At 43.9% G+C, this 18,063-nt stretch overlaps 1 protein-coding gene across 2 annotated transcripts; it reads left to right on the forward strand.

The window, feature by feature from the left end:
* The first annotated feature begins 12,923 nt into the window (after positions 1-12,923).
* On the forward strand, positions 12,924-17,636 carry LOC122370715 (WAP four-disulfide core domain protein 18-like). Of its 2 annotated transcripts, XM_043346558.1 has the most exons (3): positions 12,924-13,223; positions 14,203-14,273; positions 17,142-17,636. In XM_043346558.1, the coding sequence occupies exons 1-3, from the start codon at positions 13,132-13,134 to the stop codon at positions 17,447-17,449; spliced, it is 471 nt and encodes a 156-aa protein (XP_043202493.1). In that variant the 5' UTR covers positions 12,924-13,131; the 3' UTR covers positions 17,450-17,636. The 2 variants fall into 2 exon arrangements, with proteins under 2 accessions (XP_043202493.1, XP_043202495.1); XM_043346560.1 differs by lacking the exon at positions 12,924-13,223 and having other exon boundaries at positions 14,170-14,273; positions 17,142-17,616.
* The last annotated feature ends 427 nt before the right edge of the window (positions 17,637-18,063 follow it).

Genomic DNA, 18,063 nt, shown 5'->3' on the forward strand with positions numbered 1-18,063 from the left:
GACTTTTCGATAATATTTTGGGTGGATATTGGTCAGAAAAGAATGCTCTTTCCGAATATGTAGGTTTCATAGCGATTGGTCAGCGTTTTCAATACGTTTTGATGTTGTAAAGGACATCGCGCTCCGCGCGAATCAAATTTTCAAACTAATTTTATATTATTAAGGAAATGGTACGTATCATCAGCTTTTGTTTGCTATTCTCTGATTACACATACATTTGTCTGCAAAATGGTACAACACCGATTTCATTCCGTCAAACCGTTTTCCAGCGGCATCGATTTTCCCGTCACAATGCACGAAATCGGTCATTTTTTCGCAACTGGGGGTGCTGTCTTGCACGTGGCGCAAGCTATGCTATGAAACCATATCGATACGCCAGTTCCATCTCTCCTCTATCCAGTGGTGACAACCCCGTGTCGCTGCGACTCTCCGTTGCCGACTTATACAGCCGGGAAGTGGGCGCCGCAGGCCGGTTTTCGCCCGATCTTCGATTTGACCGTTTCCTGTGTTAACCCTATGGCGCACGCGAGCGCGTGCTGACGGCGCACCCCTGGGCCAATCCGTCCCAAATTTTAATACAGAGGTGACATCAACCCACCAATTCGGCATGCCAAAATTCACGTCGCTACGCGGCGCCTTTCAGGCGCAATAAGACACATAAGGCATGACACACGTACAGACATCTTATAATTCATAATATAGACTAGATGGCATATTTTGCGCTATAACTGTGCGTTTTGATGGATGCGTTTGATGGGGCATTAGTTTGGGTGTGTGAACTTATGATTTTTATTTGTCTTATTTTGTCGGAGTTGGATATTTGTTTGAACGGCATGGTATGCTGGTGCTGGTTGCAGGTTGTTTGAGCCTTTCTCATGGTTTGCCTTTATCGAACTCAAACCCACCCTACCCTACCTACCCTACCGTACCTTACTCATAATCTACAAATCGTTACCCTTCTCATACTCGATCAAAGTAATGTACCAAATTTGAGCGCAATCGGCCCAGCCGTTCTTGAGATATAAAAGCGGCCAACTGTGCGTGCGCACGCGCGAACTGAGACTCCAGATGACTTAAGTCAGCAACCTTTCTAAATTATCCCCAACAGTGTACAAAATTTGAGCGAAACCGGCCAAGCCGTTCTTGAGATGTATAAGTGGTCCCCTCACGTGCGCACGTGCAATCGATCCACCCTACCTGTCACAAATGACCATGCATCGCCAGGTGAGTGCCCCCTCCACCCACAGTCCAAGTTTCATCGCAATCGGCCCAGTAATAGCTGAGTTATTCCTAGTACAATAATGTGCTGTTTACTGGTAGACGTTTATTTTCAGTGTTTGGAATTCCCCTTTGCGGGTGGTGCATTGCAGCCCATGCTTTGAAAGCTATTAACAAAATTTGAATGGCCTGCCGGCTGCCGGCCATAAGCCATCGATCGGATTTTGTCGAAAAATACCTGTATCGTTAACGAAACACGGTCGTCTGTTTGAGTCATTTTCACAAAAGTTTATTGACTTTTCGATAATATCTTAGGTGGAAATTGGTGAGAAAAGAATGCTCTTTCCGAATATGTAGGTTTCATAGCGATTGATCAGCGTTTTCAATACGTTTTGATGTTGTAAAGGACATCGCGCTCCGCGCGAATCAAATTTTCAAATAAATCTTTCATTATTAAGGAAATGGTACCCATCATCGCTTTTTGTTTGCTATTCTCTGATTACACGTACATTTGTCTGCAAAATGGTACCACACCGATTTCATTCCGTCAAGCCGTTTTCCAGCGGCATCGGTTTTCTTCCCACAATGCACGAAATCGGTCATTTTTTCACAACCGGCGGTCCTGTCTTGCACGTGGCGCGTGCTATACTATGAAACCATGTCAATACCCTAGGCCCATCTCTCCTCTATCGAGTGGTGTAAACCGCTTCTCGCTGCGACCCTCCGTTGCCGATTTATATAGCCGGTAAGTGGGCGCCGCAGGCCGGTTTTCGCCCGATCTTCGATTTGACCGTTTCCCGTGTTAACCCTATGGCGCACGCGAGCGCGTGCTGACGGCGCACCCCTGGGCCGATCACGCCCAAATTTTAATACCAAGGCCGCCCACGCCCACAGATTCGGCATGCCAAATTTCACGTCGATACGCGGCGCCGTTCCGGCGCATTAAGACACATAAGTCATGACACATGGATGGACGTACAGACATGTTATAATTCATAATATAGACTAGATGGCATATTTTGCGCTATAACTGTGCGTTTTGATGGATGCGTTTGAGGGGGCATTAGTTTGGGTGTGGGAACTTATGATTTTTATTTGTCTTATTTTGTCGGAGTTGGATAGTTGTTTGAACGGCATGTTATGCTGGTGCTGGTCGCGGGTTGTTAGAGCCTTTCTCATGGTTTGCCTTTATCGAACTCAAACCCACTCTACCCTACCCTAACCTACCCATACCCTACCTTACTAATAACACATAGTTACCCTTCTCATACTCGATTAAAGTAACGTACCAAGTTTGAGCGCAATCGGCCCAGCCGTTCTTGAGATATCAAACTGGCCCACTGCACGTGCGCACGCGCTAGCTGAGACTCCAGATGACTTGTGCCAGCCACCTTTCTAAATTGTCCCCAACAGTGAACGAAATTTGAGCAGAAATCGGCCCAGCCGTTCTTGAGATGTATAAGTGCACCCCTCACGTGCGCACGTGCAATCGATCCACCCTACCTGTCAGAAATGACCATGCATCGCCAGGTTATTGTCCCCTCCACCCACAGTCCAAGTTTCAGCGCAATCGGCCCAGTAGTAGCTGAGTTATTGTCCCCAACAGTGAACGAAATTTGAGCGAAATCGGCCCAGCCGTTCTTGAGATGTATAAGTGGACCCCTCACGTGCGCACGTGCAATCGATCCACCCTACCTGTCAGAAATGACCATGCATCGCCAGGTTATTGTCCCCTCCACCCACAGTCCAAGTTTCAGCGCAATCGGCCCAGTAGTAGCTGAGTTATTCCTAGTACAAAAATGTGCTGTTTACTGGAAGGCGCTTATTTTCAGTGTTTGGAATTCCCCTTGGCGGGTGGTGCATTGCAGCCCATGCTTTGATAGCTATTGTGAAAAGTTGTATGACCTGGCGGCCATAAGCCATCGATCGGATTTTGTCGAAAAATACCTGTAACGTTAACGAAACACGGTCGTATGTTTGAGTCATTTTCACCAAAGTTTATTGACTTTTCGATAATATTTTGGGTGGATATTGGTCAGAAAAGAATGCTCTTTCCGAATATGTAGGTTTCATAGCGATTGATCAACGTTTTCAATACGTTTTGATGTTGTAGAGGACATCGCGCTCCGCTCAAATCAAATTTTCAAATTAATTTTTCATTATTAAGGAAATGCTACGGATCATCACTTTTTGTTTGCTATTCTCTGGTTACACATACATTTGTCTGCAAAATGATGCAACAACGATTTCATTCCGTCAAGCCGTTTTCCAGCGGCATCGGCTTTCTTCCCACAATGCACGAAATCGGTCATTTTTTCACAACCGGGGGTTTTGCCTTGCACGTGGCGCGTGCTATGCTATGAAACCATATCAATACGCTAGTTCCATCTCTCCTCTATCGAGTGGTGTAACCCGCTTCTCGCTGCGACCCTCCGTTGCCGATTTATACAGCCGGGAAGCGGGCGCCGCAGGCCGGTTTTCGCCCGATCTTCGATTTGACCGTTTCCCGTGTTAACCCTATGGCGCACGCGAGCGCGTGCTGACGGCGCACCCCTGGCCCGATCACGCCCAAATTTTAATACAAAGGCCGCCCACGCCCACAAATTCGGCATGCCAAATTTCACGCCGATACGCGGCGCCTTTCAGGCGCAATAAGACACATAAGGCATGACACACGCACAGACATGTTATAATTCATAATATAGATAGATACCGGGTGGCCCAGAAAAAACGTTCCGAACTTTGGAGGCTTATATCTCAAATTCGAGTGCAAATAACGAGCCAAAATTTTCATCAAGTTTGCGTCATTTCTTTGCGCATTGGTATGCCAAATTATAACACTGTACAATCATTTTCAAGCTGACAATCTTGAGTTCAATTAAGCAAGACGTTTTTGCTTTTTTTGCCGATGTCGAACGATAGTGATGATTGGGTTAGACGTTCCATGTTATAAAAAAGAATAGAAAATTAGAGCACGTGAATGAACCAGCACGTATGTTCTTATTTTAAATATTTGTGCATCAATTATGTGCCAAATATTCAAATACTGCGCCAAAATGGTGCTCATGGATGCCATTCGTTTCAACACCAAATCATGTTTCGAGCAGGAGTGGCGTGGTACATGGACTGCTGCTGATTACCCTCCTTTCAGTAGATCAAACAGTAAATCGACCGGATAAGGATAACAAACTAAAGCAGACTGGTTCCTGTACCAGAAGACCACAGAATAGCTCATGAAAAACAACAAAGCCAGCAGATGACAAAAAAAAAAACTGGTTGAAAAGCTACCTTTTCCCAGGGATGTCAGCCAGGAAAGCATTTGAGCCACAAGGTGGTTAGAAAACTGGAAACTTCTTCCGATAATGTTGCCGCTAGCACAGAGCCATCGTGGTTGCCTGAGGGAATGTGTCATCCTAAGGCCCGCACTATCAATGAGACTAGCTGCCAGTGGCAGTCCTGGCTGTAGGCCGCGGTGCCGGGGTGAAAGTGCGAAGGTGAAAGTTTCCTGCTCGAAGCAACCCGTTCACTCACATTTTTTAGCAAACATCGGAGCAAAAAAGTAATTTTTACATGGCATGCTTGAAACACGAACCGTTCAAAAAGTAATTTACCGAATAGCATGAAAATCACACCATTTACTGAACATATGTGCCGCATTGACTCTTCGAAGTTTCAAAGTTGTATCTTTATCAGTTTCTGAGGAATATTGACTTAAAGTTGGGAACGTTTTTTCTGGGCCACCCGGTAGATCATGTCGTGTGTTTCTTTAAAAACATGCACAATCAAAAGGGAGAATAACTCGTATTTGGAAGAATTTCGGGTACGCATCTGCATCACAGTGCTCCATTGATGATATACCTACAAAACAAACGTCATTGAGCGATAGATTAATAATTGTATATTTCTGTATATTCGATTAAATGTATAATTCTGCGTACTCTTACCCTCCTGAACAGTGCGTCCTCTTACCGTACATGCAATTCACGCACAAAACAGCCCCGAAACGTTGTGCAAAACTTCGCAAACAGAATATTGCACTGCACAGTATTTTCCCAGATAACCTCACAAGTTTCCCACAACAGTCGCGGAAATGTACCTTATCTGAACTGCCAAGTATCAACATTATTGTACCATACCATAATAATATCATAACGCTCGAAAATAATATTCATCGCCTTAAACTCAACAGCGTCGCCGCTCAACGCCCACGTTCCGTTGGTGACAAGCACGCACTGGCGGCTTCATGTCACTTCATGAACTCGACAAACCCGCGTTGCTAAGCAACCGAAAAAGCTGATGCGTACTCTTATCGCCCGCGTACTCTTACCCGCCCTTACCCTATAGTATTCAATTTGTCGATCGTGCCGCCGTGCACTCACCTGCACTGCGCTTTATCACTTGTATCTGCTTGAATGACGTTTGTATAATATTTCAGGGGCTGTGAATTCTGTAATGCATGGTATGCAGTTGCACATCCCGAAGGCCTGGAGGGGATTATGAGCACATCTTTTGGATGTCCTGACTGGTCCATTCCAAACGATGCGCTCTGCCCCTCCATGCAGGATGATGCGACTGCAATACCTATTTCACATCCCCTGTTATTTTTGCACCAAGAGTGTAAAAAATAATTTGGATATAAATACACCCTAGTGTAAATTTACTCTCACATGCTAAATTTATTATATTGCTTATACCTATGCTATTTTCACACCTTTTGGGCTGGCGTAGTTTTTGGGTACGGTGCAATTTTACTCCAAACGGGGTTATTTTGACGCTAATTAGGTTACTTTTTATATCATGGGTAGTAAAATTACTCTTCCACTGGTGCAAGTTATGGTTGCTATTTTTACCACAGGTGGTAAAATTATTCTTCGAAAAGAGAAAGAAATTACACCAGAACTTGGAGTAAATCTACGGTGCCAAAAAATCCAACACTTTCTGGTGAGTTTTTACTCCGGCGTAAGTTTACTCGAGTTTTTACGCCGGAGTAAAAACTCACCAGAAAATATTGGATTTTTTTGCACCGTAGATTTACTCCAAAGTTCTGGTGTAATTTTTTTCAGTGCGGGGAGTCTAATGGTGCTCTTTGTTTTGCGCTACGAGGTCTAGAATTGCTAAAAATTGAGTTTGAAAATTTAACGTCATCAATTTTGAACAGTTTTTTCGCTATAACTTGGCCAAAAAAAGAGGTATCGATCTCAAATTTGGTATGTAGATAGAAAGTAATAGGGAATATCACATATATTCCGTTTTTTTAAATCATTTTTTTTTTATTTTTAGGCTATTATATTCAAAAATCTATTTTTTGATTTTTGGGGGTCTAAATCCAAACATTTCAAAAATCCGAGATAGCAGTTTTGTAGCCCTCCTAATTTTACACCTCTTATGTTGAAACATTTTTTTCTGTATCTCTAAAGCTGTAGGCCTGACAGCTCTTCCCGCGAAATCTTTTTTTGGGTCGGAAATGGCAAAAATGACGTCACTCTGAGTTCTGACGTCATTAGCGGCCAACCTGTCATAGCCTTTGGAAAAAATTTTGGTCACAATGTGCAATAGCTATTCACGGGAGGGTACTGAAAGTTTAGTGACGATCGGCGCAGCGGTTCTCGAGCTATATCGAAAAAAAAAACTAAAGGGGGGGGGGCAAAAATGCCCCCCGCCTGGAAGGTTAAAAGAATGCTCTGCTTGGATATTGGTACATACCAGCATAAAACATAGACACCGGAAATGAATTGAAAACAAAAAAAAATGTTAGCGTTATTAGCCAACTATGTAGTGCGGCTGAGCCTCAACGCAGCACAGATCATGTGTGTCTACTTTATCTTTAGTTTCCACATTCGTATTCATTTCGAAACGTGCCTTTGGAGGGCAATATACAATACATGCGGATTAGCCCTGCATCACGATAGTAACAAAGAAGATTTTATTTCAGACCGGTACGGTTCCCTTACCTAAGACGCTAGGAACGAGGTCTTGAGAAGTTAAGGAGACATGCAACCGGACGTTATCAGCTTACCGGTCACGAATGTAGAATGGTTAAGTGAAAATCACATTAAGGTTGGACATATTTTTGGACATGAGCCCTTGTGCAACAGCGCACTAATATCAGATAAAATGCTTAGTCTGAGTGATGAGTATGACTCATAACATCTCAAAACCGTTTCCGTCCCATGCTTTTTCTTATATTCCGTGCCGATGCAGGACGGCATAGCCTTGGGCTGGCTGACATGTAGCTTAGTGAACAAGAAGGCTAGATGGATGAAATTATAGTATAAGGTAGAAGTTATATGTTGAGGCGCACACTGCAGAGATATGTTACTAAATTTATAAGCATAGGTACATTTCAAGGTCAAATAGTTGTGCATTTGACGCATCTCCACTAGAGGAACACGATGCCGATGAATTTAAGCTCGTGCAAGTTTTGTTGTTGCAGAAGTTGTTCCAGCAAAAAAAAAAAAACGTCTTTCTTGCAGTTTTTGCCCTCTGCAGGCTAAAACTGCTAACATTGAGACTTTAACTCAAATGTGAGAGAATGACTCAGTAAACGATAAAAGGTGCTTTTAGGCGACGCTGCAAGCTCAATTCATTTCCGAGTTTCAGTTATACGCCGGTTTGTTGAAACTTGTCGAACTAGCCGAAATTCGACCTTCGATAAACTCTGGTGACCTAATCATAATCTTTCATCTTACCTGAAAATGAGCTTCGTAATTTTGTCATTAGTTTTGATGCTCCTTCGAAGCCGCTTACCGCATGTCGCCACGTGGCCCAGGAGCCGTGTTAGAAGGGGGTGTTCAAACACACCCTCCCGGCAGGGCGTGGAAATCCAGGAGTCCCAGCGGGGCGCAGGTTATCCAGCATGGGTAGCTCTTCCCCAGGAGCAGGCCCATGGCCGGGTGCGGTGACTGTTAGCGTGGATGGGTGGCCTGTCCAATGTGTCTGTCCATGTGATGGGCTCAGCCCCAAAGGAGCACCAGGATGCCCGCCCAGACCACTGTCTACCCCTAATTTATATCATCATTCCGGCTCTGAAATGATCTCGTCAGAGCAAAAGAGCCTATCCCAGCAAAGCAAAACAAAAATATTCAAAACGATCTTGCGGTCGGTGTATCTGCGGTGAGCGATAGGTACATCATTTTTTTTAGGTAAGGTCACTTGTGACCTGCTTATCTGACCTTGGGCGACCTGGTCAGAAAATTACACAACTTGTGCAAAAAAAACCGGCATGCATGAATATGGTGTTCCGAAAATGGCGGCGCTTTTTGAGATATGAAAAAACGCAAGAGAGAGGTGAAACGGGTTCTGGACAACACATCGAAACGGAAAATATTGAATTGCTAAATATCGAACGCATTATATCGAAGTGGTAAAATATCGAAACACAAAATATCAAGAGACAGCACATCGAAAGACGTAGAATATCGAGCGTGGAATATCGAAAGTGTAAAATCTCGGAAGACAAAATATTTAGAAGACTAATTCGAACGCAGAATAACGGAAAGCCAAAATATCATTAGAATAGATGACCTCCTCGGAAAATGACGAAATGAATTGAAAATTGAAATTATTGATGAATCAATAATATTTCGGTCACAGACTTTCAGCTAAATCGAATTCGTTCAGTCGTACAAGGTACATAAAAGTACGACTTACCTAATTCGATTTAGACGAAGATCTGCGACCCAAATATCATCAATTTATCAATTATTAATCATTTTCATTCATTTTGTCATTTTGCGAGGAGTTCATATATTCTAATGATATTTCCTACATTTATCATGCTCTTCGCAGCAGCTCTGAACGATTTACGGAAAGCCAAAATCTTGAACGCAGAATATCGGAAAGATAGAGTAGGTACCTTTTGAAAACGGTGGCGAGTAGCGCTGCCTTTTTTTATACCTACACCTTATGACTTATCTTTTCTACACATGTTTGACAAATTTTAGGTCCACGTCTTTTAACGTCATTGTCAAGAGATCACCTGACGTGAAGGAAGTTCTCGCTGATATATGCGTTTGAAATGGGCCGACGTGTTGAAAATTGTCGAAACAGGCAAAATTTAATACCCTTTGGTCACATGACCTTCCCTTGAAATGACAAAAGAATTGCTGGAGTGATTATTTCAGGATTTTCGACAATTTAGTATCTGTGATATTTTGACTTTTTATGTTCTGCACTCGATATTTTGTCTTTTCGATGTTTTGTCTTTCCATATTTCGCCTTTTCGATATTTCGCCTTTTCGATATTTTGTCTTCTCGATATCTGGTCGTTCGGTATCATGTCTTTCGATATTTTGTCACTCGATATTTGGTGTCTCCATAAGTTGCCACTTCGATATTATGCGATTTGATAGTTTGAATTTTTAAAAATACTTTTTGAATGACCTCTCCTTGAAATTGAATGTAGGATATATTTTACAAAAACGTGAGGTCATTTCAAGGAGAGGTCATTCAAGAAGTATTTTAAAGTACAAATGCTCCTTGCTCAAGCACTAAGAAGACTGAAAGTTTGAAATTTTGATATTTTGCAACTTCGATCCTTTGATTTCGACAATTACCATTCGATATTTTGCGATTATATATTTTGGGTAACGATATTTTGTTATGGAGTCGTTCAAACACCCTCTCTCACGGCCCGTCGCAGGTTAACCCGCGCATGACTGGGGTATTTTCCATCTGCAGCTCTACAAAGCCCCTTTCCTATCTCCGAAACTATACTGGGCCGATCGTCAAAATTCAAACGGTGTCTGATAGCCCTGAAAAAAATTGGTGAAGGAAACTTAATTTAATTGACCTCGAGGTCGCTGATGACGTCAAAGGTGAGGTCAAAGTAAAAATTATCAACATTTTGGCTTGTTTACAACTTAGGTTTTGGCCGCCGGCTAACAAGCCCGATCAGGCTCATTTTTTGTTTACGCACTCCATAGCCGTAGATACCCTGAGGATACCGAACTTGAACTTAGCATCCTTAACCCACGCCCCAGTGGCAGTCTCAGCCAACTTCGCCCTAGTGGGGGGGGGGGGGGGGCATATGTTACCACCTACCTCTAACTCAAAAACTAGGAGGGCTAGAAAGACGCAGTAGAAAGCAGTCGATAGCTCTGAATGCGTACGTTTGAAAGTATTAAGTCATTTTTCATCTTAGAGCAATATTGGGGTCACCAGACTCCAGAGGTCATCAAAGGTCAAAATTTGCCAATGGTCATAATATTTTTCAGAAAACATGCCGTTATCTCAGGAAGGAACTAAGGTAGCTAGAAAAACGCATGGAAAAGCAATCGATAGCTCTTGAACTCTTCTTTTGAGATGGTCATTATCAAAATTGGCCTCAGGTCAACGGTTTAGCCTCCAGAGGGCAAAAACTCCAAACATAGCTGTTCTTACGAAAAGTGATTTTCGACAATAACTTTGGACAACAAAGAGCCATGACATTACTTTTGCCAGCATCATGTTCCTCTCGTCGAGACGCGTCGAATGAACTATAATTTGACCTTGAAAGGTCAACTTAAAAATTTGACCTCAGGTCAAGGTCATGACCTGACCGGAAAAGGTCATGTTGCATATCAGTCGATGCGTGTCGGCAAGACAAACACAATGAGACCATCCCCAGCGTTCTATCTCTTTCCAATCGCGAGTTATTGGCAAAAATCTGTTTGTAGCCTCAAATGACCTCGGATGACCTTTCTAGAGGCTATCAGCAAAAATGACACCTTGGTCATCACGGGTGGTCCAAATCATTGTGATTCTAAAATATTTGGACTGTTCGTATGCGTATACACGGATCTAGAGGCATTTTCATTTTTCTCTATTGACTTGTAATGGAAAGGTCACCTGACCTTAGGTCACGGATATAAAAAATCCGAGTAATACAAATTGTAGGCGCCCATAACATCATGCAATCCACCAAGTTTAAAACCTTTCTGACAAACACTGCAGGCTGGACATGATTGCAAACTTTTTTAGGCTTGGTCAGTTAACTTGACCTGGTGACCTGACCTGACATGACCTGGGGTCAAAAATTTCACACATTGTCCAAAATTGATGTACCAAAAGCTGCCCCCAGCGGCGCGGCGCTACGCGCCGCGGTTTTTTATTCACACGCAAAAAAACGTGACAGGGTGGTAACATATGCCTCCCCCCCACTGGGGCGAAGGTTAACCCTCGCCGGCACAGGCCATTTTGAGTCCTTCGACGGCACAAGGGGGGGGGGGGGTGGTACGACCCCCCCTCGCGTTTGGCCCCTGATCGAGCTAGAGCTTCGCGGAAAAACGAGCGTGTTGCCCGTCACGAGAGGAAGCCCATGATACCCAATTTTAAGGTCCTAGGTCATCGAGTGACCTTCCAGGTCAGGTCAATGACCCGAAAACCGGGAAAATCGGGACCTGTTAGAAAGTCGTAAAGTGTGGCTGCTACGTGGTTTTCCGGGGTGCTGATCACGAATATCGTGTTAGTTTTAATCAGAGATGATGTCTTCAAGCATTTAGACCAGGTCGGGTCAGGTCAGGTCAGGTCAACCGGTAGGGGTTATGACGGGTATTCGTAATACGTGTCAACCGCCTCTGACAGCTTCGTAACATGTTACGAAGGCACCAAAACTACTTCGTAAATGTTCAAACGGTTGCTAAATTCGAATTCAGTTCCAAAAACTAGCATAGAAACATGTAAAACTCGAAAAGTGAACCGAGGTCACCCGAGGTCACCAAAGGTCAATGACCTGACCTGACCTTCAGGTGACCTTGACACCCACCCTAATGCATGGGAGCAACTTCAAATCACATGTTTGAACGTTTGAAACCACGAAAAGCTTGCAAACGCGCGGCTAATGCGAGCCGACATGCGCCGAACCGCGATTTCGGCCAAACATGGTCACAGAAAAGAGGTCACAGGTCAAAGGTCATTGGGGTCAGGGTCATGAAATTTTCAGGGTAGGTGTATAATTGATCAATGCGAGGGTACTGAAAGTTTCGTTGCGATCGGCCGCTTTTTACGCGAGTTATTCTCGAAAAACCTTAGGGGGGGTTGCATCAACCCCCCCTGTGCCGGCGAGGGTTAAGGTCAAGGCCAGGCCATCCTAGGTCACGAAAATTTTATATCATGTATTGGTCACGTGACGCATGTTTTATGGTCCATTTTGCTCAATGATTCGAAAACAATGTCGTCTGTATCATCTGAATTCATTTTAAGCTGAATTTACCTGAGGTCAGGTCACTGTCAGATAAAAAAGGTCAAATTTAGAAAATGAGTTTATAAAAAGGTGCCTATCAGACGCAATTTGAGCTTAGGAACACGATGGTGCTATTTAAATTGCTGTAAGATGTCAAAAATGTAATGAAAACTGGATTTAAAAATGTATATTTGTGAATTTTTTACTATAATGCTTACAACTTGGCCATTTTTGAAGACATTGTGCTAAAACTTTCTACAGTAGGGTATCGATGGGTGATGTATTATAAATATTCCGGTTTTTCCATTTTTTTTTCAAAACCCGAGATTATAAGTCCCCCCATTAAAAAAGATCTAGCGTAAAAACTGGAGCTTTTGGGACTTGGGAGTGAATTCATCGGTCAGAAACGGTCCCGGTCGAACGGTTCAGCTTTGACACTCACCAAAACTCATGAGACAAATACTGTTTTGCGTTTTGTCACGTTTCTTGTCACAAAAAGTCTGGAAACGCACAGATAATGCACGCTGACATGCGTCAAATCACCATTGTTGCCTTGCGTTGTCTAACGAAGGAGGTTATAGATCAAACGTCTTTCCAGTAAAAGTCATGAAGTGTTTGGAGTTTGTGTCATAGACACTGGAAGTTGCGTCAGGATCCGCCGCTTTTCGCGCTATTTTTCGTGAAAAAGTGAAGTCTATCCGACCCTAGCAATGCAAAAAGCTTACGCAATATTTGAATAACCATCTTTATGAATGAAAAACATCCGAGATTCCTGTGTCCAGTGTTGCATTTCTAAACCGTCCTGCACATCGATGCCGCTTTCATTTCACATCTTCTATCGAAGGTATGCATGGGTAGGTATGTATTGTACAACAACATACAAAACTACACAGTGCGTGAAAACGTAGCCCCATTGGCCATAGCTGGGCTCTGGAATAAATCAGTTCAATTGCGTAACTTAAAAAAAGTTGTTTTCTTCACCCACGTTCCTAAAAAAAATCAATGAAAATGTATAAATTAGGAAAATTAGCCTAAATGCCCTACATTGAATTCAAAATGCGCTTTGATATTGAAAACCAGAGGCCTCTTGCACCAAACTATAGTCTGTTCCACAGCAAGCTTGCACTTGGAGTTTCTTCGGCAGATCGCTCCTCCGAAGATCGTTGAAATTTTTATTGTGAGGCTTGCGCCTCCATATTGGTGTTGAGCTCTATTGCTGGCGCGTAGTTCCCTTGTAAAACTATTGCTGTCATTTACGAACAATTGATTGTAACTCCAAAATCTCCTGAAAACAAAGAGGACCCGAAAATAGTGTTATGATCGTGGTTAGCCAATAGACGAATTGTTTGATATTAGCCAATAGGTGAATTGTGGTTCCTGGATACACGGCACGATCCCGTGTAGACATAGATTGCATCATGACATTATTTTTTTCTTCGATGGAGCCTCGCTTCTCAAATCGTAAATGCTCAACTACAACTTTCTAACCTTGTCTGAATCAGGTTAGGCATCGTTGCATTGAGACGCAGTACCTATGTAGCTAGTTCAGGTGAACTTCATCTCGAAATAGTCTGTTACTATTTTTAGACTGTCTGGCAGATTACCCACACGTATAATGCAATTAGTACCGGCCTGCGATTTCAACTTCAGTCGCCATGTGAGCGTGATCTCGCCGTAATCTGGACGGGCAGCGTGACCACTGGTGGATAAGACGGACGCGATCCGTTAGGAGACTGGCGGCCGGACCGAATATAAGGCCGGGCCGCCGAGTTCCCTGCACTCGAACCCCGAGCCGTCGACCCTTACACTCCCAAACCGTACAGCTCTCCACAGTCAGCTATGGCCGGTGTCCGCGCAGCGATGGTGGTGGTGGTGGCCATGGCGGCACTCGCCGGTAAGTACGCTACTCGACTCCGCTCCTCTTCGCCACTAAAAAAACTTAAAGTTTAAAATTCTTTAAATTCTTCAACCTATAAAGATAAAGGCCCATCCACTTATGGGGGGGTGTCAAACAGACCACCCTCGTTTTTTTGCAAATAACTCGCAAAAAGGTGACCGATCACGACGAACCTTTCAAACCCCCCGATTTAATTCATGTTATACCTACCCTTAAAATTCCATGACCCTGGCCAAAATGGCTTTTGACCTATGACCCGTTTTTGATACCATGTCAGGCCGAAGTCAAGATTCGGCGTAAATATGTACTTACGTATGTACATCAGCGCACATTATCCTTGCACTACTCAGTCTTTTTGTGATGTAAATGTTTCAACATGTGAAATGATGCCTGTTCGCCTGTTCAATGCATTGTGGTGGGTGTCAAGGTCACGTGAAGGTCAGGTCAAGATCATAGACCTTAGATGGCATATCCTTGATTCACTTCTTCCAGTTTTAGGCATGTGCCTTTAGTAGTTTTTGGTGCTGATTTTGAATTTAACACCTCTTTTAACTTTCGAGAAATAAGTTTGGTGTCTATGCAACATGTTACGAAGCTGTCAGTGATAGTTGACACAGGCTACCGGTTGACCTAACCTGACCTGACCTGACCAGACCTATCCCAAATGCATCAATCCGTCATCCTTGATCAAAACTAACATGAATTGGTAAGCAGGACCCCCAAAACCCTTATAACAACCTCACTTTACAAAATTCTAGCAGACCTCCGTTTTTCCGACTTTTTGGTCATTGACCTAACCTGGGAGGTCAACCAATGATCTAGGAGGCCATAAAACTGAATATCATCGGCTTCCTCTCGTCACAGGCAGCACCCCCGCTTTTCCACGAATTTCCATGTAGCTCAATCAGGGGCGAAGGGTGAGAATTAACCCTATTAGTGGCAGGGGGGTTGTTTTTATCCACCCCTCAGGTTTTTCGGGAATATCTCCGAAACCGCTGAAGCTACGATGCTGAAATTATCTGACTTTTCCTAAAACTAAATTGGGCACATTCCCTGAAAATTTCAAGTTCATAACTTTACCAGGGGCGGCTCCAGAGCACTGGGAATTGGGGGTCCTATTCGTGAAGCGAGTCATTTGGGCGAAGATCACGATGCTGCACCAGTTTTACGAACAGTGAATGAAAGGTATCATGTGATAACATATACAAAGTTATTGTGCATCCTCTTTTGACACGTTTTTGCTATAATAGGCGGATCCAGGCGTCCAAAAAGGGGGGTTATGTTTTACCTCCCAACATAGGTGCCCTGACACCGCCTATGCATGACCAATACAATTGTAGTCGTTCTCTCATAAGAAAATTGTAACATAACAAGACCATTGCCACCCTTTTTAGAAACAGTACCAACAAAAACCTCATTTACTATACTTTTTGTGTACCCCCAATCTCAATGATCTGTATCCGCCTATGATTTTTGAAAATGCATATTTTTAGGATCCATGTGAATTCCTGGTTCATTCTCTATCGATCGGCAAAAGTTGCGTTAAGACTGGTTCAGAAACCTGGCCGTGATAAACAGTCTAAAATGTATCTGCAATTTGCCCGTTTTTACGCCCCTCTACCCCCCTATTGACATTTTTTATTTTTTTTTTTAGAAATGTAGATCTCGTTGAGCCAAATCGAATGCCGTTTGAATTTTGAAAATCGGCCGGTTAGATCTCGAGATATCAAGGGGGGGTCGTAAACAGCCCCCCCCCCCTGCCACTAATATGGGGTAGCCAGGAGCCTGCCACTAATAGGGTTAAGCTAAGAATAATATTTTTAAAAATTGCACACTGAGCTGTGGATGAAACGAGGAGGTAGCACTAAGCATATCATACATTTAGTGCACAGCGGTATTCGAGTAAAGTTCGACCGTCACTGGTGGTATACCAGTGCCTACACACTACATTGCACGATAGGCGTTATCACAAGTGTATTCGCGGCCATTGGGGCGACGTAAGAAAAGAAGAAAACAACTGGCCCCAGAACTTTAAATTATCAGTTAGCATGCACCTTTTCCTTGATATGTAGAGAATTTACCATTAATTGTTAGAGAAAATTGCATTTAAAATCTTCCATTTATGCTTTTTTTCATCGTTTGCACAGTATGTTCTTTTACTAAGCTAGAAACACTAATTAGAAATAGTTCCCGCATCATCAAGAACAATAGGGAAGGCTTGAAGTGAATACAATAATCTAAACGGTTTTGTAATCCATGTGAAGACACTTCTAAAATTGCCTGTAGAAATATTAAAGGCAAAAGTTCAACTTTTTCACAAGACGGATGGCTATGAACCTATTCAACGTGTGACAACTCAGCCGGTATTTCGTCGCCTACAGCCCAGCTTTCCCTAGTGACCGATAGAGGCGCTGCTATCGATGTCCGCCCGTGCCGCCTAACGACATGGTGCACACCAATATTGTAGCGTGCATATCGCGAATAACGGCCTTACGCGGATTACCCCCGTAATTTGCCTTATGCCGCTGAAGTTAGCTGTAATTATTACACATCCTCGTCAGTGATCGTACCGTTTAAATCATCGAACAGGTCACATCCCACACCCCAGTTTGTCCCGGTATCAAATCAAAGATTCCGTATAGCAGCCTTCTACAACAATAATTAACAACATTGTGACCAACGAATATCAGGAAGTTATCAAATTTAGCAACAAAATAGAAAAAAACTGGGAATTTGGAGAAGTTCTACTTCAAACTTTCTTCATTTTGAAACCTCACTGAGACAGTAGCACTTTTTGAGATCGTCTTGTTCGTCCGCGTTCTATCATTATGAATCTACGTCTAACAACTGGCGTGCACCTTTCAGCCGGCTCTGGCATCCCGCCGCCGCCTCCGCCGCAGTACAACGGCGTCTGTCCGGTGCCCGACGGCCCCACCACCTGCGACGTCCTGTGCTACAGCGACAAGGACTGCTCGTACGGCCAGCAGTGCTGCCAGTTCGGCTGCAGCCGCCGCTGCCTGCCCGTCTGCCAGTACCCGTGCGGGCCCAACCAGCAGTGTCGCCTGGTCGGCAACCAGGCGCAGTGCGTCACCATCGACCCGTGCGCCAACCACCCGTGCCCCTACGGCAAGAAGTGTATCATCGGCTACGGCGGCCGTCCGCGCTGCGTCTGAGCACCGCGTCCGCACCGGCCCGGGCCGCGCGCGCGCCAACTCTGATATACCCGTCTGTGCCGTCTGTGCGCTCTGAGCTGTTCGGGATAACGGCCCTTGTTTGTAATTGTTTTATGTTTTTTTCGGAAACGAGGGGTTTGAGCTAAAAAAACAATTTCTCGAAAATACATGTTTATTGGCTCTACTAAGCACTGTATTTGCTTCATCTTAAGCAAGCCCGAAGGAAATATCGCGCACGGTTCCGGGGGACATTCCACCTCCCCCCCTCTGGCGAATATTTGTAGCTGCCGAACGCTTTGAGATATGAGCAAAAACGTCAGTACTTTTTCACGATAAATTTGACATCTGAAGTAAAACGGCATTAACCCTATTAGTGGCAGGCTCCTGGCTACCCCCTATTAGTGGCAGGGGGGGGCTGTTTACGACCCCCCCTTGATATCTCGAGATCTAACGGGCCGATTTTCAAAATTCAAACGGCGTTCGATTTCGCTCAACGTGATCTACATTTCTAAAAAATAAAAATTAAAAATGTCAATAGGGGGGTAGAGGGGGGTAAAAACGGGCAAATTGCAGATACATTTTAGACTGTTTATCACGGCCAGGTTTCTGAACCA

The sequence above is a fragment of the Amphibalanus amphitrite genome, unplaced genomic scaffold, assembly GCF_019059575.1.
Source record: "Amphibalanus amphitrite isolate SeventyFive unplaced genomic scaffold, NRLGWU_Aamphi_draft 001162F_arrow, whole genome shotgun sequence".
Taxonomy (NCBI): domain Eukaryota; kingdom Metazoa; phylum Arthropoda; class Thecostraca; order Balanomorpha; family Balanidae; genus Amphibalanus; species Amphibalanus amphitrite.